A 27593-nucleotide genomic window follows, 5' to 3' on the forward strand; every position below is an offset into this window, starting at 1 on the left:
GAATCAGGCATAAGAGCTCTAGGTCTACTCAGCATGCCACCTCAGAGCCACACAGAGCAAGGAAGCAGACTCCCTATGTGCCCAATGTGAGGAGGCCCTGGGAGTTCCAGGCCAGGGCCGGTCCCAGCCCAGATTAATTGCCAGTTCCTTAGGGAACACCCTGGACCTAGCAGGCCGAGGTGAGCAGCCGGGGAAACCTAGAGACCTGGTGCCCCTAAGGCTAGACCCTGCTTCGCTCTCCTGGGTGGAATTATTCAAGGGGAATCATGCCTTTGTCAAGATGCAGTCTGATCCCCGAACGGACCCATACGTACCGGATGACCCTGCCCCTGGACCCTCTAGACCTAGGCACGCCCACCCGCCGCCCGGAAGCCCCACTTATGGGGATTCAGATTGCTCTGAGGAAGAAGGCGAGCTCCCCGAGCAGGGAGAACTTCCCTCGGATAGAGCCGTATCGAACCATGAGACGCTTCTTTCTTAAGGAGGATCTCCCAGACCTGGTCTCTCAATGCCTGTCTGAGCTGGCTATCCCGGGCCAAAGCACCCCAGGGGAACCTAGAATGAACCGCCTGCTAGAGGGCCTTCGTCAAACGGCTCACCATTTTCCCTGTCCTTCAAGCAGCACAGCAGCTAATCTATCTGGAGTGGAATGCGCCGGAGGCCTCATTCAAAGGGGGTCGGGCCTTGTCTAGCATGTACCCCCTGGACCCGGCAACCAAGGAGCTGCTGGCGTGCCCCAAGGTAGACGCCATAGTTTGCGCAATTGTGAAGCGCATCACCATTCCAGTGGAGGGAGGGGCGGCCCTCAAGGATGCACATGACCGGCGCCTGGACGCCATTCTGAAACAAGCCTTCGAGGTGGCAGCCCTGTCCCTACGAATCGCGACCTGCTGCACCGTGGTGACACGTTCCTGTTTATCACAAGCCAGGAACACCACCCCGGGAGAAGAAATGGAAGCTGCTCTCTCATTCCTCACTGACGCTGCCTCCGACTTAGTTCGTACGGCAGCCAAGGGGGTGTCATCCTCAGTGGCAGCCAGGAGACAGCTCTGGCTATGAAATTGGTCGGCCGACTCCTCCTCCAAGACGCGCCTTACAAGAAATCCCTTTAAGGGATCCCTCCTGTTCGGCAGCGACCTCAAGAAACTGGCTAACAAATGGGGCGCCTCTCCATTACCCCGTCTACCAGAAGACAAGTCAAGGAGGAACCAGCGCCCTTTTCCTAGGCCATCCAGAGGTAGAAGCTCTCAACGCTTCAACCCCTACAGGACTAGCTACCAAGCACCTCGTTCTCAAACCAGGAATCAGTCCTTTCGGACCAGGCACAACAAGAGGGGAACCGGCTCGGGTTCGGGTCCCGGCCGCACCCCTCAATGAGAATCAGCCGACCCATCCGGGGGAAGAAGCCATAGGGGGTAGGCTAACCCTATTCTACCGCAGATGGGTCGAGATTACTTCGGACCAGTGGGTCCTCGCCATCATCCGAGAAGGGTATTACCTGGACTTCCTTCATCCCCCCCTCCGGACAAGTTTGTGGAATCTCCTTGTCCACCCCTCAAGAGGGCGGCACTGGAAGCTACCTTGTGGAGGCTCCTGTCCCTAAAAGCCATAATCCCAGTGCCTGCATGGGAGATAAATTCTGGGCATTACTCCATTTATTTCATCGTACCCAAGAAGAGGGGCACCTTCAGACCCGTCCTGGACCTCAAGTCAGTCAACCGGCACTTAAGGGTCCCAGGATTTCGCATGGAAACTCTGCGGTCGGTCCGAAGTGCAATACAGCCGAGGGAGTATCTCACATCCCTGGATATGTCGGAGGCCTACGCATATCCCAATCCATCGGGATCACCAGCACTACTTACGCTTCAAAGTCCTGAAACAACACTTTCAGTTCCGGGCTTTACCCTTTGGGTTAGCCACCGCCCCGCGGACCTTTACCAAGGTAATAGTGGTGGCAGCGTCACTCAGGAAGGAAGGAATTCTCGACCATCCCTACCTAGACGATTGGCTGATCAGGGCAAAGTCACCGGAGGAGAGCCACCGGGCAACCAACAGAGTTATATCTCTTCTGGAAAGCCTAGGATGGGTAGTCAACACAAACAAGAGTTCCCTACAGCCTTCGCAGTCGCTGGAATACCTAGGAGTCCGATTCGACACCCAGGGAGACAGTCAGCCTGACCTCCAAGAGGAGATCAAAACTCCGGAATCGTTTACAGACTCTGCTGAGCACCACCCGGCCCACAGCTTGGGATTACCTACAGGTCCTCGGCCTAATGGCGTCCACTCTGGAAGTGGTACCATGGGCACGGGCTCATATGAGACAGTTACAACACGCCCTCCTATCTCGGTGGAGCCCACGATTACAGAACTACACCGTGCATCTACCTCTACCGGCCAGAGTACGGAATCAGTTACAGTGGTGGCTGCAGCCCGGCCACACGAGCCGGGGGTCAAAAATGTCCTCCCCAACCTGGACCCTGCTCACTACAGATGCCAGCCTGAGCGGCTGGGGAGCACACTGCGAAGAGCTAACCGCCCAAGGGCGGTGGAACAGAGAGCAGTCAGAGTGATGTCGGACAATGCCACCACGGTGGCATACATCAACCGACAGGGCGGAACCAGAAGCCGACAAGTATCCTTAGAAATAGCCCCCCTGATGGCTTGGACGGAAGCAAATCTCCAGGACATCTCCGCCATCCACATCACCGGGAAGGACAACACCACAGCAGACTTCCTCAGCAGAGAAAGCCTAAACCCGGGGGAATGGCAGCTGTCATCCACGGCCTTCCAGATGATTGTGGATCAGTGGGGAATTCCGGGCATGGACCTACTAGCGGACAGGTCCAACGCTCAAGTACCCAGATACTTCAGTCGCAGGCGAGATCCTCTATCCCACGGGATCGACGCCCTGGTGCAGCCATGGCCTCGGGGGATCCTGCTATACGCCTTTCCCCCATGGCCCCTGCTGGGCGGCGGCACAGAGGCCTAGTTCTTCTGGTGGCACCGGACTGGCCAAGAAGACCCTGGTACACAGACATGAGAAGACTACTGGCAGGGGATACTCTACCCCTGCCCCCTCACAGGGACCTGCTGCGACAAGGTCCCATCCTCCACGAGGATCCAGCTCAATTTTTTCTTACGGTCTGGCCACTGAGAGGGCTCAACTGAAGAAAAGGGGATACTCGGGGTCTGTAATAGATACACTCCTCCGAGCACGCAAGTTCTCCACATCACTAACTTATATAAGGATCTGGAGAGTATTTGAAGCCTGGTGCGAAACTCGCAGCACCAATCCACATGCCGCTAAAATCCCCATCATTTTGGATTTCCTGCAAGATGGACTTCAGAAGGGTCTGTCCCTCAGTTCAATCAAGGTTCAGGTGGCGGCGCTATCCTGCTACGGCCCCAGGAGTGACGGCAACAGCATTGCCACACACCCAAACGTTTCACGTTTCCTGAAAGGAGTCAAACACATTCGCCCGCCTCTGAAATGGCCAGTGCCCCTGTGGAACCTCAACCTAGTTTTGGAATTCCTAGCGGGACCCACCTTCAGACCCCTCCGAGGCCTGTCCCTTCGTTTGTTAACCTTGAAGATGGTGTTCTTGCTGGCCGTATGCTCAGCACGCCGCATCTCAGAGCTACAAGCACTATCCTGTCGTGATCCATTTCTTAGAATCACTCCAGAGGCTATCCATCTTCGTACAGTTCCTTCCTTTTTACCCAAAGTGGTCTCCCACTTTCACCTCAACCAAACCATATCCTTGCCTACCACGGAAGGTTTGAAGAAATCGGAAGAAGGTCGAATACTACGTCATCTCGACATCGGCAGGCTGCTGTCCAGATATCTGGAAATGTCAGAAACAGTACGAAAGACGGACCACCTGTTCGTCCTGCACAGCGGGAGGAAGCAAGGGGAAGCGGCCTCACGGCCGACCATCACCCGCTGGATTAAAGAAGTTATCAAGGCAGCCTACGTAGAGGCAGGAAAACCACCACCTCTACAGGTCAAGGCTCATTCTACCAGAGCACAATCAGCCTCTTGGGCAGAAGCTAAGCTGCTGTCGCCTGCAGAGATATGCAAAGCGGCGACGTGGTCTTCCCTCCATACCTTCTCCAGATTCTACCGTCTGGATGTTCAGGCCAGGGAGGACACAGCATTTGCGAGGGCAATCCTAAACGGTCCTCGGGCAGCCTCCCGCCCAGTCCGGGAGTAGCTTTTGTACATCCCATTTGTTTTGAGTCCATCTGCTACACGCTAGGAAATGTTGAGGTTACTTACCTGGTAATCTCCTTTTCCTTAGTGTATGCAGATGGACTCAGCATCCCGCCCGGCTGCCGGTATACATGGGGATTCGCTGACTCACGGTAAGCCATGTTTTGCTTATAATAGGGCTTCCACCCTGCCGGGTGTCGACGCCTTCCGGTTGAGAACACTGGCGGTCTCCAGCTACCATCAATTGGTCAGGGTAATCCTGTTGATTAATCGATCGGTCAGCACACATATGGCTATAACAGCTTTTGCAAGGAAGATTACTGAATTGCTTCACTTCCTGTGGGGGTATATGTACCCGTGCTGACGTCAGACCCGTCTCCAACTGCTAGCACAAGCACACTATACCCATTTGTTTTGAGTCCATCTGCATACACTAAGGAAAAGGAGATTACCAGGTAAGTAATCTTAACATTTATGTGGCTAGCCATAGAAGGGAATCTAGCTGTCTCTCTCACTTCACCTATGCCAGTGCTGTTTGTAGTTTCAAGGTGTCTTGCCTCCCAAGGATTTTGTCGCCGTTGGGGCATCCCCCTACTGATGGAGGGTTCGGTGGAGGTGGGCACAGGAGACAATAGTGGATAGTTCCCCCTCCCCCCCCTTGTTCCTAATGGGAGGGACATCCTTGGGGGAGGACTTGGAGAATGCATTTTGGTCCTATGGGTCCTGGTATGGATTCAGCCGCCTCCTGGGTGGAGTTTTTCCCGGGGTTAAAGGCCTTTCTGAAAAGGGCATCCAGCGGAGGGTAAGCAGCCTTGTAAGGAGAAGATGCATCGTAGGTCTTCCCACTTGGCATCCAAGTCGAGCAAATGCCATAAAGAGGCTGTCTCTGGTGAGGTAGAGGAGGATGAGGATCCTGAACTGTCAGATGATTCCGGAAGTCATGACTTGGAGCTACATAGGACTCTACTCTGCCTCTTCCATAAGGACAAGTTGCAGATCTGTTGACTCAGATCTTGAAAATGCTCGGAGTAGATGGGAGTGATGCTATGGGAGTATAGAAGAAAGATCCCATCTTGGTCACCTTGCACAAGGCTGCCTGTTTCTTTCTGCTCCTGGAACTAGGGCAGGAGTCAACTGACCTTGACTGGAACATTCCAGAAGCGAGTTTTAAAGGTGGGCATTCTTAGGCAGGCCTGTACCCCTTGGATCCGAAGGCAAGGGAGCAGTAGTGATTCCTGAACATTTGATGCCCTGATGTGTGTTGTCAGCAAGCAAACCATCATCCCAGTCGAAAGGAAGCAGCTCTGAAGGATGCCCAGGATAGGATTAAGGTTATCCTTAAGTAGGCATTTGAAGCAATGGCAATTAATCTGCAAATAGATTCTTGCTGCTGCTTGATGGCCTGAGCAGGTTTGCAGCTCTCTCAGGAGGCTCAAGGAGCGAGAGTCGATTGTTAGCCAGTGTTGGGATCAGGAGACACATTTTTAGTGGATACGGGCTGTGACTTGGTGCGTTAGGCCACTAGAGGTGTAGCTTCCGTGATAGCACACCACCTGCTGTGGCTGTAGAACTGGTCAGTGAATATGATTTCTAAGTCTAATTTTACAAGGTTACTCTTTAAGGGTTCTCTCTCGTTTGGGAGTGAGTTGGATTCACTCCATCTATTTGCTGCCATCGCCAAGATTTCATGATTGCCAGAGGACAAGAAAATGGCATCACGTTCTTTTGGGGCGAGAGGCTGTTCCAGGGATCCCTGTCGTTTTCGCCCTTGAACTGTGATGAATCAGAAGTGATGCTCCTTCAGAAGATCTGTCCTTTTGGCCTAAGAAGCCAAATAAGGACACAGGCTCTAAGATCAGAGTCTCTTGATGTTTGCAATGAAGGTGCAAGAACCCACCTACCAGTTTCAGGTGGCTCCAGATCACGACTGACCAGTGGGTCCTGGATGCAGTAAGAAACTATGTTCTACATCTTCTCTGGATGCCTTTTATGGTCTCTCCATGCAACGCATTAGCAAAGAGTGGCAGTGGAGGCTAAATTGAGAAGGCTGATAGACCTCAGGGCAGTAATTCCAGTTCCCAGATCACAGGAAAATATGGAGCGATATTCTATTTATTTTGTCGTTCCCAAAAAGGAAGAGTTCCTTCCGACCAATCCTGGATCTGAAGGGAGGTAACCAGCATTTAGGTGCGACTCACTTCAGAAAGGAAATCTTATGCTCTGTAATTATGGCAGTTTAGAAAGGAGCGTTCCTCACATCTCTCAATCTCATGGAAGCCTAGCTACGTATCCCCATTCGACAGGAGCAGCTGTGATTTCTTCATTTTGCTGTTTTAGGGCACCATTATCAGTTTCAAGCCCTGCCGTTCGGTCTGTTTACTTTGTTTTTCCGCGCTGCTGTCAGCATCACGGTTATCGGAGCCCTCTGAGATTACTCTCAGTTTCTGACTAAAAAAGTCATTTTTTCAACATCTCTCCCTCACGGGATCTCACTCATTTCTCTTCTTCACCGGCTGGTGAGGTAATTCAGCGTTTATTTTTTAATAACGCTATTTCAAATTTCTCAGTCATCGACGGCCCTTGATGTCACCATGGCGTCGGGTTTCAAAAATCTAAATATGTACACCCTGGAGGAGAGGAGGAGCAGAGGTGATATGATACAGACTTTCAGATACTTGAAAGGTTTTAATGATCCAAAAACAACGACAAACCTCTTCCGTAGGAAAATAATCAGCAGAACCAGGGGTCATGATTTGAGGCTCCAGGGAGGAAGATTCAGAACCAATGTCAGGAAGTATTTCTTCACGGAGAGGGTGGTGGATGCCTGGAATGCCCTTCCGGAGGAAGTGGTGAAGACCAGAACTGTGAAAGACTTCAAAGGGGCGTGGGATAAACACTGCGGATCCATAAAGTCAAGAGGCCGCCAATGAAGAGTGGGTGACTCGCCAGAATGATGGCTATTGACACAATACCCTTATTAAATAAACATACACATGCTTACTGTGACTCCTACATCGCTCTAAGCTTCAACAGCAAGAGGTAATGGAAAAAAGGATTTGCACTCACAAAGAGGGGAGTAGCTGGCTTGTTACGGCGGTTACTACCCCAAACCAAATATGCCTGATACTTCACTTTCAATGCATATACAGCATAGCTCTCTGCTTCAATGACAGGGGAGAAGAATAACTGATACTTCACACATCCAGCAGAGCTCTCTGCTACAACAGCAAGGGAGAAGAAAAAGGGTTCGCACTCAAAACGCGGGGAGTAGCTGGCTTGTTACGGCGGTTACTACCCCAAACCAAATGTGCCTGATACTTCACTTTCCATGCATATCCAGCATGGTTCTCTGCTGCATCGGCATGGGAGAAAGACTGATACATCACGCATTTCCAGCATAGCTCTCTGCTTCAACGGCAGGGGAAAAAAAATTAACAAACAAACAAACAACAAACAACGGCAGGGGGAAAAATAAAACAAAAACAAAAAAACTGATGCTTCACGCATATCCTGCATAGCTTCAACAACAGGGGTGAAGAAAAAAAGGATTCGCAATCACAAAGCGAGGAGTAGCTGGCTTGTTACGGCGGTTACTACCCCAAACCAAATGTGCCTGATACTTCACTTTCAATGCATATCCAGCATGGCTCTCTGCTTCTACAGCAGGGGAGAAGTAAAAAAAAAAAAAAAACCAACAAGAGCTGTACAACATAGTCTAGGTAAAACAAATAAGCATGGGTGTAGCTTGCTTATCGCGGCAGTTACTGCCCCTACTACCCCTAACTAATCAAGCTAGATATTTCACTTGCATGCAGCTCCATCACTGCTCTCTACATTAATGGTGGGGGTGGAAGGGGAATAGAACAAGGAGCTAAGAGTAACAGATAAGAATGAGAGAAAAAATGTGTGAGGCTTGCTGGGCAGACTGGATGGGCCATTCGGTCTTCTTCTGCCGTCATTTCTATGTTTCTATGTTTCTATGTTTCTATAATCGCACAATGTCGATCACAGACCCGCATTTAGAATGCGTCGTCTGTTTGGGTGAAAAACACGACATTGCCTCCTGTCAGCAATGCCAGGAAATGACACCAAAAGGACGAAAATTACGACAGGAAAAAATAGAACAACTTTTCAGTCTTAAATTGATTACTTCACCATCTACTTCATCGAAATCGTCACCAGCAGGGGCTCCCAAGAAAATTTTGTTAAAGCGCCGACCGGACGGTTCGGGAGACAGATCCTCGCCAACACCGTCGACGGTATCTATACGCTCGGCTACGGAGGTAAGGCCTAGACATAAACATTGTCATCGGCATGCCTCGACATCACCGACCGTATCCTCCCATGAGGAACCGAGCGAAAAACGGCCTAAGCACAAAGATACCTCGCTGTCTCCTAGGCCTCCCTCGGTAGAACCGGTTCTACCGCAGGTACCAATGTCTCCGCCTCCAACGGTATCGAGCGTTCCCCCAGTAACACAAAACTTCACATTATTCATCAAAGAAGGCGGTACTGCATGCCATAAAGGAACACCTACCGGTGACTACACCGATGCCGGCGATACCGCCGATGCCGGTGATGTCTTCCTTACCTCTGACGTCACCGATGCTGGTACCGATGACTATTTAGTTCCGGCGACGGCACCGATGCCGGGTACCTTCCCAATGCCGCGGGAATCCCCGATGCCACGGACATCAAGTACTCCGATGTCGATGCCTCCTCTCTCTTCAGAGATTACATCGATGCTAACTACATCCTTGGTTCAAATATCGGCGCCTATTGTCACTTCTGCACCGTCACATAAAAAAACTGGAACATCGACAATGCCATCGAAACACACATCGAAATCCTCGATACCATCGATGCCACACACTTCATCGACGATGCCGCTTCCTCCTGGGGCCCCAGTATCATCAGAAGCAGCATTGTATTCTGTTATACAGAAGAAATACCAGGATTTATTGGACTCTTTGCCCTCCAATCCGCAAGAAGAGGACTCCTCTCCTCAGGATCCCCTACCAGGGCCCTCTGGGTTTGATTCCTCCACTAAAAACTGTGATGAAACCACAGCACACTCCAGATTATGACACATGGAGTAATACTGCATCAGACACTTCTTCTGAAACCTTTGTCTGATACTTCACCCTTCCCCTCCAGAGGATCTTACCTTTTTTACCTTTGTGCAAGACATGGCTGACTCTATCCCTTTTAAGTTGGAGTCAGAACAGGATCTCCGCCATCACACTCTAGAGGTCTTACAATATGTTGACCCTCCTAAACAAGTAATGGCAATCCCTATACATGATGTCCTCCTTCAACTTCAACACCGACTTTGGGAACATCCCTGTTCTGTTCCCTCAGTAAACAAAAGGATGGACTCCACGTACTTGGTTCAAGCCACGCCTGGCTATCAAAAATCACAGCTACCCCACAATTTGGTAGTTGTGGAATGTGCACAGAAAACGGCTAAAAGGACAAGAGTTCACTCATCCAATCCTCCTGGAAAGGACAACAGGTTCTTAGATTCTCTAGGCCGCAAGGTATTCCAGGGTGCAATGCTCAATTCTAGGATCTCATCCTATCGATTGTATATCACCCAATACCAGAGAAACCTCTGGAAGCAAATGGAAGAATTTATACCATCTCTTCCACAAGAATATAGAGAACCACACGAATGGTCCCTGGATCCCTTAGTAGCGACCGGGATATTTCAACGTTGGGGACAACCAACAATAGACCTCTTTGTGTCACATCTGAATCACAAAGTGGACAATTTCTGTTCTCTGCACAAACAGAAGAACCAGCCAGCCAAGGACGCCTTTGCTCGCCCTTGGAACTCAGGTCTACTATACGCGTATCCTCCGATACCGCTCATAACCAAAACTCTAGTGAAGCTACAACAGGACAAGGGGTCCATGATACTCCTAGCCCCGAATTTGCCTCGACAAGTATGGTTTCCCACACTTCTAGACCTCTCAGTTAGGAATCCAATTTGCCTAGGAGTAGCTCCCACTCTCATAACTCAGGATCAGGATCGGTTGCGCCATCCCAACCTTCAGTCCCTATCCCTGACAGCATGGATGTTGAAAGCTTGATTTTACAACCACTCGATCTTTCAACCAATGTATCTCAAGTGCTTATAGCTTCATGTAAACCTTCCACATGAAAGAACTATTCTTCCAAATGGAAACGATTCACCTTGTGGTGCAAGCAAAACAATATTGATCCTTTCACTTGCCCCACTACTTCCCTTCTAGACTACTTTTATTTATTTATTTTTTATTTATTTGGTATTTTTATATACCGACATCCGTTTGCACATCGTATCGGTTTACATATAACAAGAAAGCGTGTCGCCGTAACGACAGGCAGAGCCTTTACAAGGAACAAAAACAGTAGCACAAGGTTAAATATGGGAGATGGGATAACTCAGTACAATATTTTTGAATTACAAATTAACTGGGTACAGAGTCTGGTCTCCAGACTTCATCTGTAAGATCCATTTAAGTGCAATCTCAGCTTACCATAACAAGATGGGAGATGCACCTATTTCCACACAACCTCTTGTCAGCAGGTTTATGAGAGTTTTAACTCAATTTAGACCACCAATTCGACCTCCAGTCACAGAATGGGACCTGAATCTGGTTTTAACAAGACTAATGCGTTCTCCTTTCGAACCCATAGATTCCTGTGATCTTAAATTTCTTACATGGAAGACTATCTTCCTCATAGCCATTACATCAGCTAGAAGGGTTAGTGAGTTACAAGCACTTGTCACGTACTCACCCTATACAAAATTCCTACATGACAGTGGTTCTCTGTACACATCCAAAATTCCTTCCCAAGGTAGTTACGGAATTCCACTTGAACCAATCCATAGTTTTACCCACATTCTTTCCAAGGCTTCATTCCCATCCAGGAGAAACAGCCTTACATACCTTGGACTGTAAGCGTGTGCTATCCTTTTATTTAAGCCGCACTGCAGTCCACAGGAAATCCAATCAACTTTTTGTTTCTTATGATCCAAACAAACCGGGTAAAGCTGTGGGTAAACATACTCTCTCTAACTGGTTAGCACATTGCATACAGTTTTGCTATGAAAAAGCAGGCCTTCCTCTCCAGGGGCGAGTAAAGGCACATTCAGTAAGAGCGATGTCAACCTCAGTAGCACACTATCGTTCAGTGCCAATCCTTGACATATGTAAAGCAGCAACATGGAGTTCTTTTCACACCTTTGCAGCTCATTACTGTTTGGACAAAGAAGGACGACAAGATTCAGCCTATGGACAATCTGTGTTAAAGAACTTGTTTCCAGTTTAATCCCAACTCCTTCTACATCCAACCTGCTATAATCTTCGGCTGATTCATTTTCAACAACAATACATCACTGTTGCTTCACAGCAGAAGGACTCAGCCTCTAGCTTGCTATTCACCCATATGTGAGGACTAGCATCCTGCTTGTCCTGGGATAAAGCAAAATTGCTTACCTTGTAACAGTGGCGTAGCCACGGGTGGGCCTGGGTGGGCAGCTGCCCACCCAATTTAGACCCAGGCCCACCCAACTGACACCAGAACTGCAAGGCTGTCGCGGGATCCCATCCCCGCGACAGCGAAGAGGAGAACCCATGCTTGGCACGCCATCACGGCACACGTGGGGAAGCGTCCTACAACCATATGGCCGACCGATCTTCCTGTTTGCGGGGGGAGGGGGGAGCGGAAGCGCCGTGCACAGCTTCCACTTCCTCCCCCCAAAGCAGGAAGATCAGCTGGCCTCTCCTGCTATCTTCGGGCCGTATGGCCGACCGATCTTCCTGTTTGGGGGGGGAGGAGAGCGGAAGCGCCGCGCAGTTTCCGCTTCCTCCCCCCAGAGCAGGAAGATCAGCTGCCTCTCCTGCTGCCACTGGCCTCCTGCGTACAGCCGACCGATCTTCCTGTTGGGGGGGGGGGGGGGGCGGAAGCTGTGCGCGGCGCTTCCGCTCTTCTTCCCCCCCCTCCCCCCCCCAACAGGAAGATCGGTCGGCCATACGGCCCGAAGATAGCAGGAGGCCGGTGGCAGCAGGAGAGGCAGCTGATCTTCCTGCTCTGGGGGGAGGAAGCGGAAACTGTGCGCGGCGCTTCCGCTCTCCTCCCCCCCCCTCCCCCCCCCCAACAGGAAGATCGGTCGGCCATACGGCCCGAAGATAGCAGGAGGCCGGTGGCAGCAGGAGAGGCAGCTGATCTTCCTGCTCTGGGGGAAGGAAGCGGAAACTGTGCACAGGCTTGAATGTGTATGTGAGGATGAGAATGGGAGCCTTGTGTGTGTGTGTGTGTGGGTGAAAATCGGACCCTGGGTGCGTATGGGAGTGAGAATGGAGTCTTGAATGTGTGTGGGTGATAATGGAAGCTTGAATATGTGGGTGAGGTTGGAAGCTTGAATGTGTGTATATATGGGTGAGAATGGGAGCCTGGGTTTGTGTGTGTGGGTGAGAATGGAAGCTTGAATATGTGGGTGAGAATGGAAGCTTGAATATGTGGGTGAGGATGGAAGCTTGAATGTGTATATATATGGGTGAGAATGGGAGCCTGGGTTTGTGTGTGTGGGTGAGAATGGAAGCTTGAATATGTGGGTAAGAATGGGTGCTTGAAAGTGTGTATGTGTGGGTGAGAATGGGACCTTAAATGTGTGTATGTGTGGGTGAGAATGGGAGAATGGGTTTGTGTGTGTGGATGAGAATGGGTGCCTGGATGTGCGTCTGTGTGTGCATAAGAATATAAGCCTGGGGAGGGGTGAGAAAGTGAGAGCTTGTATGTGTGTCTGCAGAGAATGTGAGCTGGGGGGGGGGGGGGAGAGCATATGAGAGTGAGAGCCTGAGTGTGTGAGGGAGTCTGTGAGAGAAAGCATTTATGTATATATGTGTGTGTGTGTGTGGAAGGGAAGAAGACAGTAGTAGAAAAGACACTGAAGAGGAATTAGGAAATGAGCGACAAGGGAAAAAATGGGAAAGAGAGACCAGGACCAACTGATTAGAAAAATACAAAGATCAGACAACAAAGGTAAAAAAAAATTATATAGATATATATATCTAGATATAGATATATATATATATATAGAGAGAGAGAGAGAGAGATGTTAGCAATTTAAATATGTCATCTTTGGGAATGTGCATTCTTATATTTTTGTATTTTGCTCTTTCTTAAGTATTCCACTGTTCAGACATTTTAGTTTCTCAGGCTTTCTATTTTGGCTTTATCTACATGTTTCTGTTTCTAATTTATAGTCTCTTATTTCTATATTAGGTAAGGGTCTGTCTCAGTTTTGCCTGTTTGTGACAGAAATGAGTATTTCTAGCATATAGTTTCTCTGTAGTAGTAGTCCAGCCTGTTCTGTTATTCCCGTAGGTGATGTATTAATGTTCTAGGGCCTGGTGTAGTATTTGCATTGCTGCTTTTTCATAAGGTTGCTGTTTGAATCCTGAGAGTCAGTGCTGTGATTGTTTGGCAAGGTTCCAGATGCCTCTTTCTTTGCAAGAGTTTGTTACTTCACAAAATAGCAGTGGAGGGTTATTTTTTGCTGAGATTACACCAGAATTTGAATTTTTTTTTCATGTTACTTGTAATGTGAATTGCCGCAGCTTTGCGCTGCACCTGTTCTGATGATTAATTATATTTTATTGTATTTATGAAGATTTCTGGGTTTCTGCAAAGATGGTTCATGAAAGAATACATTAATTTTTGTTTTATTATATGATTGGATTTGATTGTTTTCTATACTTGAAATAATTGAAGTAAATTATTTTAAAGTTTCATACATGACACATAATGGCTGTTGCAAACTACTTAGAAAGCCATTCTAGGGTGCAGTATATGGCATTATTTATCAGTAAGAAAACAACTAGTAGACCTGCATGCCTTGTGCCCACCTATGTTAACCTTGTGCCCACCCAAAAAATCAATTCTGGCTACGCCACTGCCTTGTAATAGGTGTTATCCCAGGACAGCAGGATGTAGTCCTCACAAAACCCACCCGCCACCCCGCGGAATTGGGCCTCATACCTTTTATTATTTTATTTTTTGCTAAAGTTGATTGCTGTACACGAGACTAGAGTGAGACCCCTGTGGCAGAGATTATCATGGCATGCTGGGCATGCTCAGTGGCCTCACAGTGCCAGTCAAAAGTTTCTAGAAACTTTGACAGAAGTTTTTCCCACAATAGGGCTCTGTCAGTGACGTCACCCATATGTGAGGACTACATCCTGCTGTCCTGGGATAACACCTATTACAAAGTAAGCAATTTTGCTTTACTGTTTTTCCATTGTTGCATTGCATAGAGTCTGACTTGTTGTGGTTTTCCTATTCAGTTTTTCTCTGCATATTTCTATTTCTATTTTATGATTTCTTTTCCCAGTATTTGAGGGTCTGCCTGTGTTCTGCATGTGAGATGTGGAGGAGTATTCTGTTAGCGTTTATGAATCTATAGCAGTTTGATTTCTTCTATTTTCCTAATAGGCGGTGTATTGGTGTTTTAGGGCCTGGTGTAGGGTTGTTACTTTAAGTGCTGGCAGTTAGTGCTGTCTTGGTGTGGGAGGTTTATTATATTGTAATTTACTCATGGCTTTCTGAGGGTCAAACCCACACCTAACATGCATTATAATAGCTGTAATGTCATATGGTTCCAAGTTTGTTTTGGGTTTTTTTTTGGTAGGATTTTCTGTTTGGCACCAAAGTAGTGCATGTAGATATTTGATTTTATTTATGTATTTATTTATTTACAACCTTAGAAGACTGTCCTTTGAATATTCTTTTTTCATGCAAAATCTGTTAGAAATGCATAATTTTTAACTGTGTATGTGGAGAAAGCAGGAGGAGGGAATGCAAGGGATAAGATTTGCTTAGGGCACCTAATACTCTTGCACCAGCAATGGGTTCCAGGGGAGGGGGTGAAGACCCAGAGGATAGAGGGTGACAGTTTTTAAGTTTAAGTTGATGGCAGGAGCTGGGCTTTTTTTGGCAGGCCCGAGACAGAATGAATGAATGAAGTGGGCTGGGGGTGGAGCAGCACAATAATTGTTCGCACAGGGCAACAAAAATGCTAGCACCGGCCCTAATCATAAGGCCCTATCTATAGGACTTTTGTAGTTGTGTGTTCAGTATATAATTTTTATGCAATATAGTGCATTCAGAAAGTATTCAGACCCCTTCATCTTTTTTTCCACATTTTGTTACGTTACAGCCTTATTCTAAAATGGATAATATGCATTCCCTGTATGAACCCAGATCAGTCCAGACTCCTGGGTTTTGCCTCCCTTCCAGCAGATGGAGACAGAAACGTTTTACTGACACTGTCACTGTCACTTTACCTAGTGTGCCACTTGCAGTCCGTCAGTATTGACCTGTATTTCTCTGTCTCCAGCAGATGGAAAGTGGTGCAAATCCTGCAGTCTGGGGAATATTAAAAAAAAAAAAAGAAATGGAAAAAAAGGGATTTTAGAATTACTCTTAGCCTTCCTACTTAGCCCTCCCTGAAGGTCGGTAGGTCTTGATGGGGCCATCCTTTCAGGTGGAGTAATGGACAAGCGGGAAGGGTTTGAAACTCCTGGGTCTGCTCAGATCCTTGATCCGCTGAGGGAGGAGATATAACTGGTAGGGCCAGTTCCCTCTCCTCCCTCCTACAGGCGGAGAGCCAGAGCCTGCAGCTACAAGTATAAAATTTAAATAAATAAATAAACGCCTCTCTATTTGTTTTTCTACTTATGCCGGTTGTGTTCAGGTTTGCGGCAACCTTGAGGTCTGCTTCTAGTGGCAAGATAAAAAAAAAAAAAAAGCTAGTGAGGCTTTTACCGCCATGCTGCAGTGTGTGGGGACATATGCTCGCGCCTCTCCCTTGCCAGCACTTGCTCCTGCTGCGACTGGGTGGGGGGTGGGGGGGGGGGAAGCAGCTTGGGGAGCCTCGGATAGACAGCGATCCTCCGCGGGTAGTGTGGGTGGGGAGCCGAGCTGCCCAAAAGTGCCTTCCCGATTTCGGCGGGAATGGCAGCCATTTTGTCTTTTGCTGCCGCAACTGACAGGGCCTGTAAAGACGCTACCCTGCCCCCGCTGCTGTCTCCGGCAGATTGAAGGCCCTCAGAGCCCGGGGATCTTCTGAGGGGAGAAGGAAGACCTCCTGGAGCAGGATTCAGAAGAATCAGGGGATTTTTCCCCCTGATGTTTTGCATATGTACAAAGCTTTTCTGGCTAAAAGGGTGGCTGGATGTTGCCATCCCAAACCACTGGACTTGCAGGAGTCAGTTATGGCGAAGAGGCCACATTCTCGATTTAGTGGGGTGACCAGAGTTCAGAGAGTGCTGGTGTTAGTTGCCCCCTGGGAATTCTGATGATAGCTTGGAGAGCTCAGAGGCTGAAGATCCCTTGGTGGTAGCTCCGTGTGGGGTAGATCCTCATTTGGATGGCACAGACCCTGATGACACACGGGATCAAGCACCCTCGGTGGAGGGAGATGATCCGAAGGTAGTCATTCTATTTCGCCGGGAGGAATTGTGGCTCTTAATACTATGTGTTTTAAATGAACTAGGTATTAAAGAGCCTCAGGCTGATTTGGACCACAAGTGAGTGGATCTGGTCATGCGGGCCTGAAGGGGCCAAGCAAGACGTTTCCTTTCCACAAGTCAGTGAAGGATTTAGTGCTTCAGGAGTGGGAGACTCCAGGTACAGGCTTGAAGGTTGGCAGGGCCATGGAGAGGTTGTATCCTTTGCCTGAGGACACTGGATCTTTTGTGAATGCTGAAAGTGGATGCTTCAGTTTCGGCAATGACAAATAAGACAACTATTTCAGTGGTGGGATTGGGGGTGCTCAAGGATATGCAGGATAGGAAGCTGGAAATGCACCTCAAGAAGATTTTTGAAGTGTTGGCGTTGGGCATTTGTGCTGCTGTATGTAGCAGTTTTTATGCTCCGGGCCAGATTGCGCTGGGTACAGCATTTTTCAGTCCGACAAGTTATCCCGGAAGACTTGAAGCAGGCCGAGAGGCTGGAAGCTATTGTGGCCTATGTTGCGGATGCCTTGTGTGATCATATACGCACTTCCTCTCATTCGATGATTGTACAGTTTCTGCTAGAAGGCTTCTGTGGTTAAGGAACTGGTCAGTGGATGTTTGGTCTAAGTCTCGGCTGGGACTGCTTTTGTTTAAGGGCAAGTTGTTTTTTAGTGAGGACTTGGAGGAGCTTGTGAAGCTTGTCAGAGAGACTAAAGGGCCCAAGCTGCTGGAGGACAAGCCAAAGGTCAGCAGAGGTTTCTCTTTCACGGGCTCGTTTCCGGTCTAATCGGCATCCCCGGAAGTTTCATCCTTCGGAAGGAGGTCAGAGACCAGGTGCAGGGAGACAGTCTTGGAGTCAGTATTTTCGAGGCTGTAGACCAGTCAGAAATGGTTTTGGTCAGAGGTTCTCCGGTTCCCAGTCCTCACAATGAAGTGAGGCTGGCCCGCTCCTCCGTTCCAAGAATCGGAGGTTGGTTAACATCCTTTCTTGAGGAGTGGGCCAAGATCACGTCTGATCAGTGGGTCCTAAGTGTGATAGAACATGGTTACGCTTTAGAATTTGCTCAGCTGCTTAAAGATTTACTCATAATGTCCTCTCGCACTTACACGCAGAAAAGATGGGTAGTTCGAGAAACTGTCAATAGTCTACATCTGTTGGGGACCATTGTACCAGTACTGGTCAAGGAACAGGAAGGTATTCCATTTATTTTGTAGTACCGAAGGAGGACTGCACTTCTTGGGCGATTTTGGATTTAAAGAAGGTGGATCTGGTGCTCAAAGTACCTCGTTTTCAGATGGAAACTAGGTCAGTGATCCTGCAGTGCACAAAGGTGAGTTTTAGGCCTCTGTCATATCTAGAGAAGCCAATCTCCCCATCCCAATTCATCCGGGTTATCAAAAGTTTTCTCAGGTTCATGATCCTCTAGGATCATTTTCAGTTTTGTGCCCTGCCTTTTGGGTTGGCAACAGTGCTGAGGACCTTTAGAAAGGTGATGGTCGTAGTGGCAGCAGCTCTTCGGCATGAGGACATTCTAGTTCACACATATTTGGATGACTGGTTGATTCGCGCAAAGTCAGAGGACCTCTGTCGGGCAGTGGCGGTAGTGTTGCAGCACTTACGGTCCCTGGGCTAGGTCGTGAATCTGCACAAGAGCCAGCTAATACCGTCTCAAGTTCTGGAATTTCTTGGAGCGCGTTTTGACACCGAGCTCGAGAGTTTTTCTTAGAGGAGGGGGTTGTCAAGATCCAGGGTCAGACTGGCAGTTTGCTAAGCAGTGCAGTTCCCAGGGTCTGGGATTATCTCCAGGTTCTTGGGTCTATGGCATCCACCTTGGAATTGATCCCTTGGGCATTTGCTCGTATGTGGCCACTTCAGTCGGCCTTGCTCTCCAGGTGGAATCCAGTATCTGAGCAATTTCAACTGCCACTGCCTCTTACGGAAAGCACTAGATCGAGTTTGGATTGGTGGCTATGTCGGGACAATTTGAGCCGCGGGATGGCCTTGGAGGTTCCGAGTCAGATAGTGGTCACAACCAATGCCAGCCTATCCAGTTGGGGGGCTATGTCAGGCTCAAGTGGTGCAGGGACACTGGTCTCCGGAGGTGATGTCATGGTCCATCAACTGTCTAGAGATGAGAGCAGTGCGTCTAGAGTTGCAAGCCTTTTTGCCTCTTGTTCAGGGCAGGCCAGTGAGAGTTTTGTAAGACAATGCAATTGCGATGGCTTACATCAACCAGCAGGGCTGTACCAAGAGTTGGGCAGGAGGCCCAAGAATTGGTCCACTGGGCAGAGTGCCACCTGGAGATGCTGGCAGCTTCCCACATAGTGGGGTTGGTTGATGTCCAGGTGGATTTCCTCAGTCGCCAGCAGTTGGATCCTGGGAAGTGGGAGTTGTCAGAGGAAGCCATGCTCCTGATTCATCGCAGGTGGGGAGTACCATGCATGGATCTCATGGCAATGTACAAGAATGCCAAAGCTTCAAGGTTCTTCAGTTGAAGAGAGCACGGGGCAGAAGGAGAGAGTCAATGCCTTAGTCTTCCTGTGGCCACAGGGAATTCTCCTGTATGTGTTCCTGCTGTGGCCGCTGGTGGGCAAAGTCTTCATCAGAGGCAAGCAGTTCTAGTGGCACCGGAATGGCCTAGTCTGCCGTGGTTCGTGGATTTAGTCAATCTGGCAGTGGACGGCCCGCTACGTCTGGCTCATCCTCCAGCCTGCTGCGCAAAGGTCCTATATTTTTGGATCAAGTGGGTCACTTCTCTCTTGTAGCTTGGTTTTTGAGAGGAAGTGTCAGAGAAAAGGGGTATCCGGAGAATGCTGTTACCACTTTGTTACAAGCAAGGAAGAAGTCCACCTCCTTGGCATACATATGGGAGTGGAAGGTGTTCGAGGTTTGCTGGCCCACATTTTGTCCTTTTTTGCAGCAAGGTTTGGTAAAAGGTTTGGCTTTCAACTCTTTAAGGGTCCAGGTGGCTGCCTTGAGGTTCATTCCACTAGGGCTCAGGCAGTGGTGGAGATTAGATTGTCTCCTGCTGATTCCTGCCGAGCTGATGTGGTCCTCCTTACACACTTTTATTTTCCCAGGTTTTATTGTCTGGACCTGCAGGCCCGGGAGGATGCAGCCTTTGCACGTGCAGTGTTAAATGGACCGCAGGTAGGCTCCCACTCTGGGAGTAGCTTTGGTACATCCTATTGGTCCTGAGTCCATCTGTCTACATTCTAGGAAATGGAGAAATTACTTATCTGATAATTTCATTTTTCTTAGTGTAGACAGATGGACTCAGCTTCCCACCCTTGGCTGCTGCATGAGTGTGTCAGTAGTCCTGTTGGGCTCTGGGTCACAAGGGATTACTGGTAAGTGTTCATCCAGTCTCTAGAATGGGGTACCTAGATTCTTACGTAAGTTCACTATTTCCTTTTTGTTGTGTATATTTATGGTTGCCTGTTTTTAATCAAGTTTTTGCTAGTCTGTCCACAGTTGCTTTTGAAGAGAATACTGGCAGGCTGGGGTCACTTTAGGAATATATATACTGTGATGTCAGCCTGCTCTGTCTCCATCTGCTTGCAGGGGAGCATAACCCACTGGTCCTGAGTCAATCTGTTTACACTACGGAAAACAAAATTATCAGGTAAGTAATTTCTCCATTTTAGAATAAGACTTAATATAACAAAATGTTGAAAAAGTGAAGGGGTCTGAATACTTTCTGAATGCACTGTATATTCATGTGTTCCAAAATGTTTTCAATGTTTTATACTTTGCAGGAAGATTAGTCGATCAAAACTTGAATAAATTAGGAAAGGATGAAATGCTTCAGATGATTCGACATGGTGCTACACATGTGTTTGCTTCAAAAGAGAGTGAGATTACAGATGAAGACATAAATGGCATCTTAGAACGTGGTGAAAAGAAGGTATGGTTAGAGTGAATAATTCCAACACAAGGTCAGATTGTGTGACCTCTTATGATAGTCTTTTTTTTTTTTTTTCAATATGCTGTATTTAAAGCCATCAATTCTGCACTCTTCACCTCTGCCCCTACTCAAGAGTCCTGAATTCTTTTGGCTTTCCTAGCTAGAACAGCAGCAGAATACCAGTGCTGATGGAGGGTCAAAGGTTTGGTCAGGTTAATTGGCAGCATAAATTTTACCTGATGTCACACTGTAGAAGAACTTGTCACTACTAGACTTTTACTACACAGGTCGTAGTATGTACTGCTTGTTATAGTTCTTCTGTAGAAGGTTTTTTCATTTAACCAGATAGTAATGTACATTAGACAGCAAGCAGTAGTGAGATATCAGACTTCGGTGGTTGTGAAAATGCACTGTACTTCTTAGTAAATGCTTTACCTAATATATTTTGGTTAGCAGTAACCCCTGCACATTTGAATTGTGGTACAATTTTTTCCCCTGCTTCCTCCTCACTGTCTGCTATAGGGCTCTGTTTAGCAATGCATATCTTGACTTCTGCAGAGACTAGGAATGCAATGTTCGTATCCTGTTAATGCAGTCAGAGATTGTATTGACATTCTTTATGTAATTGGATGGAACTTACAGTTCACTTATCCATTTGTGTAGCTGTTCTCTCCCATAGAACATTTTTTCTTCGTCTGACTATTTTGATATGCATATTCTCACCATTGAGTTCTAAAGATCCCTCTGTACTTAATTAGTGGCTTTGCTTTGTTTTCTAGACTGCAGAAATGAATGAAAAGCTTTCAAAGATGGGTGAAAGTTCACTTAGAAATTTCACAATGGATACAGAGTCCAGTGTATATAACTTTGAAGGTGAAGATTATAGAGAGAAACAAAAGGTAACTGATTTTAGCCATATTCAGATGCACGAAGAACCGATTTCACTGTCTTCCACCAGTGTGAACACTGAAGTCACTTGCGGCTTTGGTTCATAATGTTTTTTAACATATTTTCCTTATCCTGCTCAACTAATTCTAATGCGTGGGTTTATGCTGTTTTACCAGTATATGGAAACAGAGCCACAATCTTTTTACGACATCACTGATATAGGAATTGGTGTTTACAAAGCATTTGCCAGTATTCTCTCTCTCTCCAGCAGATGGTGAACAAGTGCTGGAATCGTGTAGCAGGATTTCCTGAGCACCCAGGTTCCTTGGTCTCTGGGCCTTCCCTCATGGAGTGAGTTTCAGGTTCTGCTCCTAAGGAATCAATCTTTAGGCTGCATTCCCCGGTGAAGCAGATGCTTGGCTCCTTCCCTAGTAGAGCAGTCCTCTGTCTTAAGCTCCCAGAGCTCCTGGTTGAACAGGACAAACTGGTTAATTCCCAGGGTTCCCACTAGTTCCTGGTTGATCCAGGGGGATTAATATGGAGAATTAGAGGAGAATCTTTCCAGGCAATCTTTTCTCTTTTGGGGTGGGATCCCCTGCTGTCTTTGGGTTCCCTCTCAGCTCCAGGCAGCTTTGTTAGCAACTTAAAGCTATTCAGTAAAAAGAAAAAAGAAAAAAAAGGCAAACAGGTAACTCATTTGCAGTCCTGCAGCTGAGAGAGGCATTTTGAGCCTGGCAGTCTTTCGGCCTCTTGCTTTCGTGAAAGTGCGGCTTAGTGTTGTCAGCAGAGGAGTGGAATTGTTTGGAGGAGGAGGAGAGAGATTGGCCAGTTGGGCCCAACACTATGGGTGGCATGGCAGGCCTGAGGTAACCATAGCAAACTTTGTTTTATCAGCTGGTGCTAGGGAGACTGAATCTGCTTCTGGGGACATAAGAACATAAGAAAATGCCATACTGGGTCAGACCAAGGGTCCATCAAGCCCAGCATCCTGTTTCCAACAGTGGCCAATCCAGGCCATAAGAACCTGGCAAGTACCCAAAAACTAAGTCTATTCCATGTTACCATTGCTAATGGCAGTGGCTATTCTCTAAGTGAACTTAATAGCAGGTAATGGACTTCTCCTCCAAGAACTTATCCAATCCTTTTTTAAACACAGCTATACTAACGGCACTAACCACATCCTCTGGCAACAAATTCCAGAGTGTAATTGTGTGTTGAGTAAAAAAGAACTTTCTCCGATTAGTTTTAAATGTGCCCCATGCTAACTTCATGGAGTGCCCCCTAGTCTTTCTATTATCCGAAAGAGTAAATAACCGATTCACATCTACCCATTCTAGACCTCTCATAATTTTAAACATCTCTATCATATCCCCCCTCAGCCATCTCTTCTCCAAGCTGAAAAGTCCTAACCTCTTTAGTCTTTCCTCATAGGGGAGCTGTTCCATTCCCCTTATCATTTTGGTCGCCCTTCTCTGTACCTTCTCCATCGCAATTATATCTCTTTTGAGATGCGGCGACCACAATTGTACACAGTATTCAAGGTGCGGTCTCACCATGGAGTGATACAGAGGCATTATGACATTTGACTGCCGCAGCACACTGAACCGACGATTTCAATGTGTTATCCACTATGACGCCTAGATCTTTCTTGGGTTGTAGCACCTAATATGGAACCCAACATTGTGTAATTATAGCATGGGTTATTTTTCCCTATATGCATCATCTTGCACTTATCCACATTAAATTTCATCTGCCATTTGGATGCCCACTTTTCCAGCCTCACAAGGTCTTCCTGCAATTTATCACAATCTGCTTGTGATTTAACTACTCTGAACAATTTTGTGTCATCTGCAAATTTGATTATCTTACAGGGGTCGCTACCAGGCATCACGTCCTCAGGCCAGGAATCAGTCCTTTTGGACCAAGCAGCGCAAGAGGGGAGCAGGCCCGGGCTCCGGTCCCGGCCGCGCCTCACAATGAGAATCCGCCGATTCATCTGGGGGACTGAGCCATAGGGGGCAGGTTAACCCTCTTCTACCCCAGATGGGTCGAGATCACGTCGGACCAGTGGGTCCTCGCCATTATCCGGGAGGGATATTATCTGGACTTTCATCATCTCCCTCCGGACAAGTTTGTGGAATCTTCATGTCCCATACACAAGAAGGCAGCATTGGAAGCTACCCTGGCGAGGCTCCTGTCCTTGAAAGCCATCATCCCAGTACCTGCCTGGGAAGTGAATTCTGGACACTATTCCATTTATTTCATGGTACCCAAGAAAGGGGGCACCTTTCGGCCTGTGCTGGACCTCAAGTCAGTCAATCGATGCTTACGGGTACCGAGGTTTCGCATGGAGACTCTGCGCTCCGTCAAGGCTGCAGTACAGCCAGGAGAATTCCTCACGGCATTGGACCTGTCAGAGGCATACCTGCATATCCCGATCCATCCGGATCATCAGCGCTACCTACGCTTCAAGGTTCTAGGACGCCGCTTCCAGTTTCGGGCTCTGCCCTTTGGGTTGGCCACGTCACCACGGACATTCACCAAGGTGGTCGTAGTGGTAGCAGCGGCACGCAGGAGGGAAGGAATTCTGGTCCATCCCTACCTAGACGACTGGCTGATCAGGACGAAATCTCGAGAGGAGAGCCTTCGGACAACCGACAGAGTAATTGCCCTTCTGGAAAGCTTGGGCTGGGTAATCAACCTCAGCAAGAGCTGCCTACAGCCTTCCCAGTCACTGGAATACCTGGGAGTACATTTCGACACCCGAGCAGACACAGTCAGTCTCACTTCCAAGAGAAAGTTGAAACTTCAGCAGCGTATCCAGTATTTGATGGGAGCCAGTCGGCGTATAGCCTGGGATTATCTGCAGGTTCTTGGTCTCATGGCATCCACCCTGGAAGTGGTGCCTTGTGCGAGGACCCATATGAGACCTCTACAACACTCCCTGCTCTCTCGCTGGAGCCCCTGTCTACGGAACTATTCCACGCGCCTTCATCTGCCAGCCAGAGTGCGAACCCAGTTGCGGTGGTGGTTGCAGTCCAACCACATGAGCAGGGGGTCGAAGATGTCCTCACCCACATGGATCTTGCTCACCACAGATGCCAGCCTGAGCGGCTGGGGAGCACACTGCAAAGAACTCACCAAACAAGGGCGGTGGAACGGAGAAGAGTCAGCGTGGAACATCAACCGTCTAGAGGCCCGGGCAGTCCGATTGGCATGCCTTCGGTTTGCTCACAGACTGAAGAACAGAGCAGTCAGAGTGATGTCCGACAACGCCACCACGGTGGCATACATCAACCGACAGGGCGGAACCAGAAGCAGACAAGTATCTCTGGAGATCGCCCCACTGATGGCTTGGGCAGAGGCGAATCTGCAGGATATCTCCGCCGTCCACATTGCCGGGAAGGACAATACCACAGCAGACTTCCTCAGCAGAGAAAGCCTAAATCCGGGAGAGTGGCAGCTGTCACCCACAGCCTTCCAGAGGATTGTGGATCACTGGGGGATTCCGGACATGGATTTACTGGCGGACAAGTCCAATGCTCAAGTACCCAGATACTTCAGCCGCAAGCGCGACCCGTTCTCACACGGAATCGATGCCCTGGTCCAGCCATGGCCTCCAGGGACTCTGCTATATGCCTTTCCTCCATGGCCTCTGCTGGGCGCCATCATCCACAAGATTCAGAAACACCGGGGCCTAGTTCTTCTAGTGGCACCAGACTGGCCAAGAAGACCCTGGTACGCAGACATGAGAAGACTACTGGCAGGGGAGCCTCTTCCCTGCCAGTAGTCTGGCCATTGAGAGGGCTAGACTGAAGAAAAGAGGTTACTCGGAGCCCGTGATAGATACACTCCTCCGAGCTCGCAAGTTTTCCACGTCCCTCACCTACGTAAGGATCTGGAGAGTATTTGAAGCATGGTGCGACACTCACGGCACCAATCCACATGCGACCACAATCCCTATTGTGTTGGATTTCCTGCAGGATAGACTTCAGAAGGGTCTCTCCCTCAGCTCCATCAAAGTTCAGGTGGCTGCGCTGTCTTGCTATGGTCCCAGGAGGGATGGCAAGACCATCGCCAAGCACCCAGATGTTTCTCGCTTCCTGCAAGGAGTCGAGCATATTCGTCCGCCACTAAAGTGGCCTGTGCCCTTATGGAACCTCAATCTTGTTTTGGATTTCCTCGCGGGATCCACCTTCAGACCCCTTCGGGGACTGTCTCTCCGTTCTCTAACCTTGAAGATGGTGTTCCTATTGGCGGTCTGTTCGGCACGCCGCATCTCAGAGCTACAAGCACTGTCCTGCCGTGATCCCTTTCTCAGAATCACTCCTGAGGCTATCCATCTTCGTACGGTTCCCTCCTTTCTACCTAAAGTAGTTTCACAGTTTCATCTTAACCAAACCATATCCTTGCCTACCACGACTGGTTTGAAGAAATCTGAAGAAGGGCGTTTATTACGCCATCTCGACATTGGCAGATTGCTGCCCCGATATCTGGAAGTGACACAAGAACTACGAAAGACGGACCATCTGTTCGTCCTGCACAGCGGGAGGAAGCAAGGTGAAGCAGCCTAGCGGCCCACCATCGCCCGCTGGATTAAAGAAGTTATCAGAGCAGCTTACGTGGCGGCCGGGAAGTCTCCGCCTCTACAAGTCAAGGCTCATTCTACCAGAGCACAAGCGGCATCTTGGGCAGAATCCAGGATGCTGTCGCCTGCAGAAATCTGTAAAGCGGCGACATGGTCCTCCTTCCATACCTTCTCCAGGTTCTACCGTCTGGATGTCCAGGCCAGGGAGGATTCAGCATTTGCGAGGGCGGTCCTACATGGTCCTCAGGCAGCCTCCCGCCCAGGCTGGGAGTAAAGCTTTTGTACATCCCATTCATTCTGAGTCCATCTGGCTACACGCCAGGAAATGTTGAGATTACTTACCTGATAATCTCCTTTTCCTTAGTGTAGACAGATGGACTCAGCATCCCGCCCAGCTGCCTGTGTACATGGGTTTCACCGATTCAAGGTAAGCCATGTCATCTATTTCTATAAGAGCGTACACTCTACCAGGTGTTAACGCCTTCCGGTTGTGAATGCTGGCGGTCAGAGGAATCCTGTTCCACTTTTCACTGAGCGTCAGTACACACATCCATAACAGCTTTTGCAAGGAAGATTACTAAATTGCTACGCTTCCTGTGGGGATATATATACCCCGTGCTGACGTCAGATCCGTCTCCAACTGCTAGCACGCGGATACTATCCCATTCGTTCTGAGTCCATCTGTCTACACTAAGGAAAAGGAGATTATCAGGTAAGTAATCTAAACACTTTACCCCCCAATCTACACCCCCCCCCCCCAGCTCCCCATTAAGCAACTGAATTGCTACACTATTTCATAAAAATATAATGTATCCTCAACTAAACAAAGACTATATGGATAACATTGTTTACTCTGCAGTGAGGTATGTGTATTGTACACTCAGGAATATAGTTCAATGAAGAGGTTCCATATTGAATGAAAGGAAGATAGATGGCTATTTTTAATAGCTGTCAAAGATGCTAGGTGACAAGTCATGCAAATGCTGCCCCACTGCAGAGAATGGGGGTGACTGTATCATTCTCCAATGAGTAGCAATAAAGATTCCGGCAGCAATGAATACGTAGATACAGAACTTTTGTTGGTGTTTATTCAACTCTGATAATGGTACGTTTAACAAAGCAGATTCTACTGAGGGTGAGCATGTTGTATCAAAGACTTTGCTTACCCATCAAAATAGGAATAGCCTAGTGGTTAGAGCAGTGGGCTACGAACCAGGAGACCAGGGTTCAGGTCCCACTGTCAATCCTTGTGACCTTGGGCAAGTCACTTTACCTTCCATTGCCTCAGGTACAAACTTAGATTGTAACCCTCTGGGGATAGGGAAATACCTACAGTACCTGAATGTAAACCGATGTGATATGTCAGATCGAATGTCGGTATATATTAAAAAAATAATAATAAATCTTGCCAAAAGGGGGATATTTATTTTATTTATTTATTTAGCATTTTTATAGACTGATATTCGTTGGGAACATCATACTGGTTT

At 48.2% G+C, this 27593-nt stretch overlaps 1 protein-coding gene across 3 annotated transcripts in view; it reads left to right on the plus strand.

The window, feature by feature from the left end:
* SMARCA5 (SWI/SNF related, matrix associated, actin dependent regulator of chromatin, subfamily a, member 5) overlaps nucleotides 1–27593 on the plus strand; it is a 453245-nt gene that overhangs the window by 264619 nt on the left and 161033 nt on the right. For all 3 annotated transcript variants that reach the window (XM_029599292.1, XM_029599470.1, XM_029599377.1), the window contains exons 15-16: nucleotides 20482–20630; nucleotides 21410–21529. In XM_029599292.1, the coding sequence (XP_029455152.1) occupies nucleotides 20482–20630; nucleotides 21410–21529 (269 nt within the window). The remainder of the gene's footprint in view (nucleotides 1–20481; nucleotides 20631–21409; nucleotides 21530–27593) is intronic.

This window comes from Rhinatrema bivittatum, chromosome 1 (assembly GCF_901001135.1).
Source record: "Rhinatrema bivittatum chromosome 1, aRhiBiv1.1, whole genome shotgun sequence".
In the NCBI taxonomy this organism is placed as follows: domain Eukaryota; kingdom Metazoa; phylum Chordata; class Amphibia; order Gymnophiona; family Rhinatrematidae; genus Rhinatrema; species Rhinatrema bivittatum.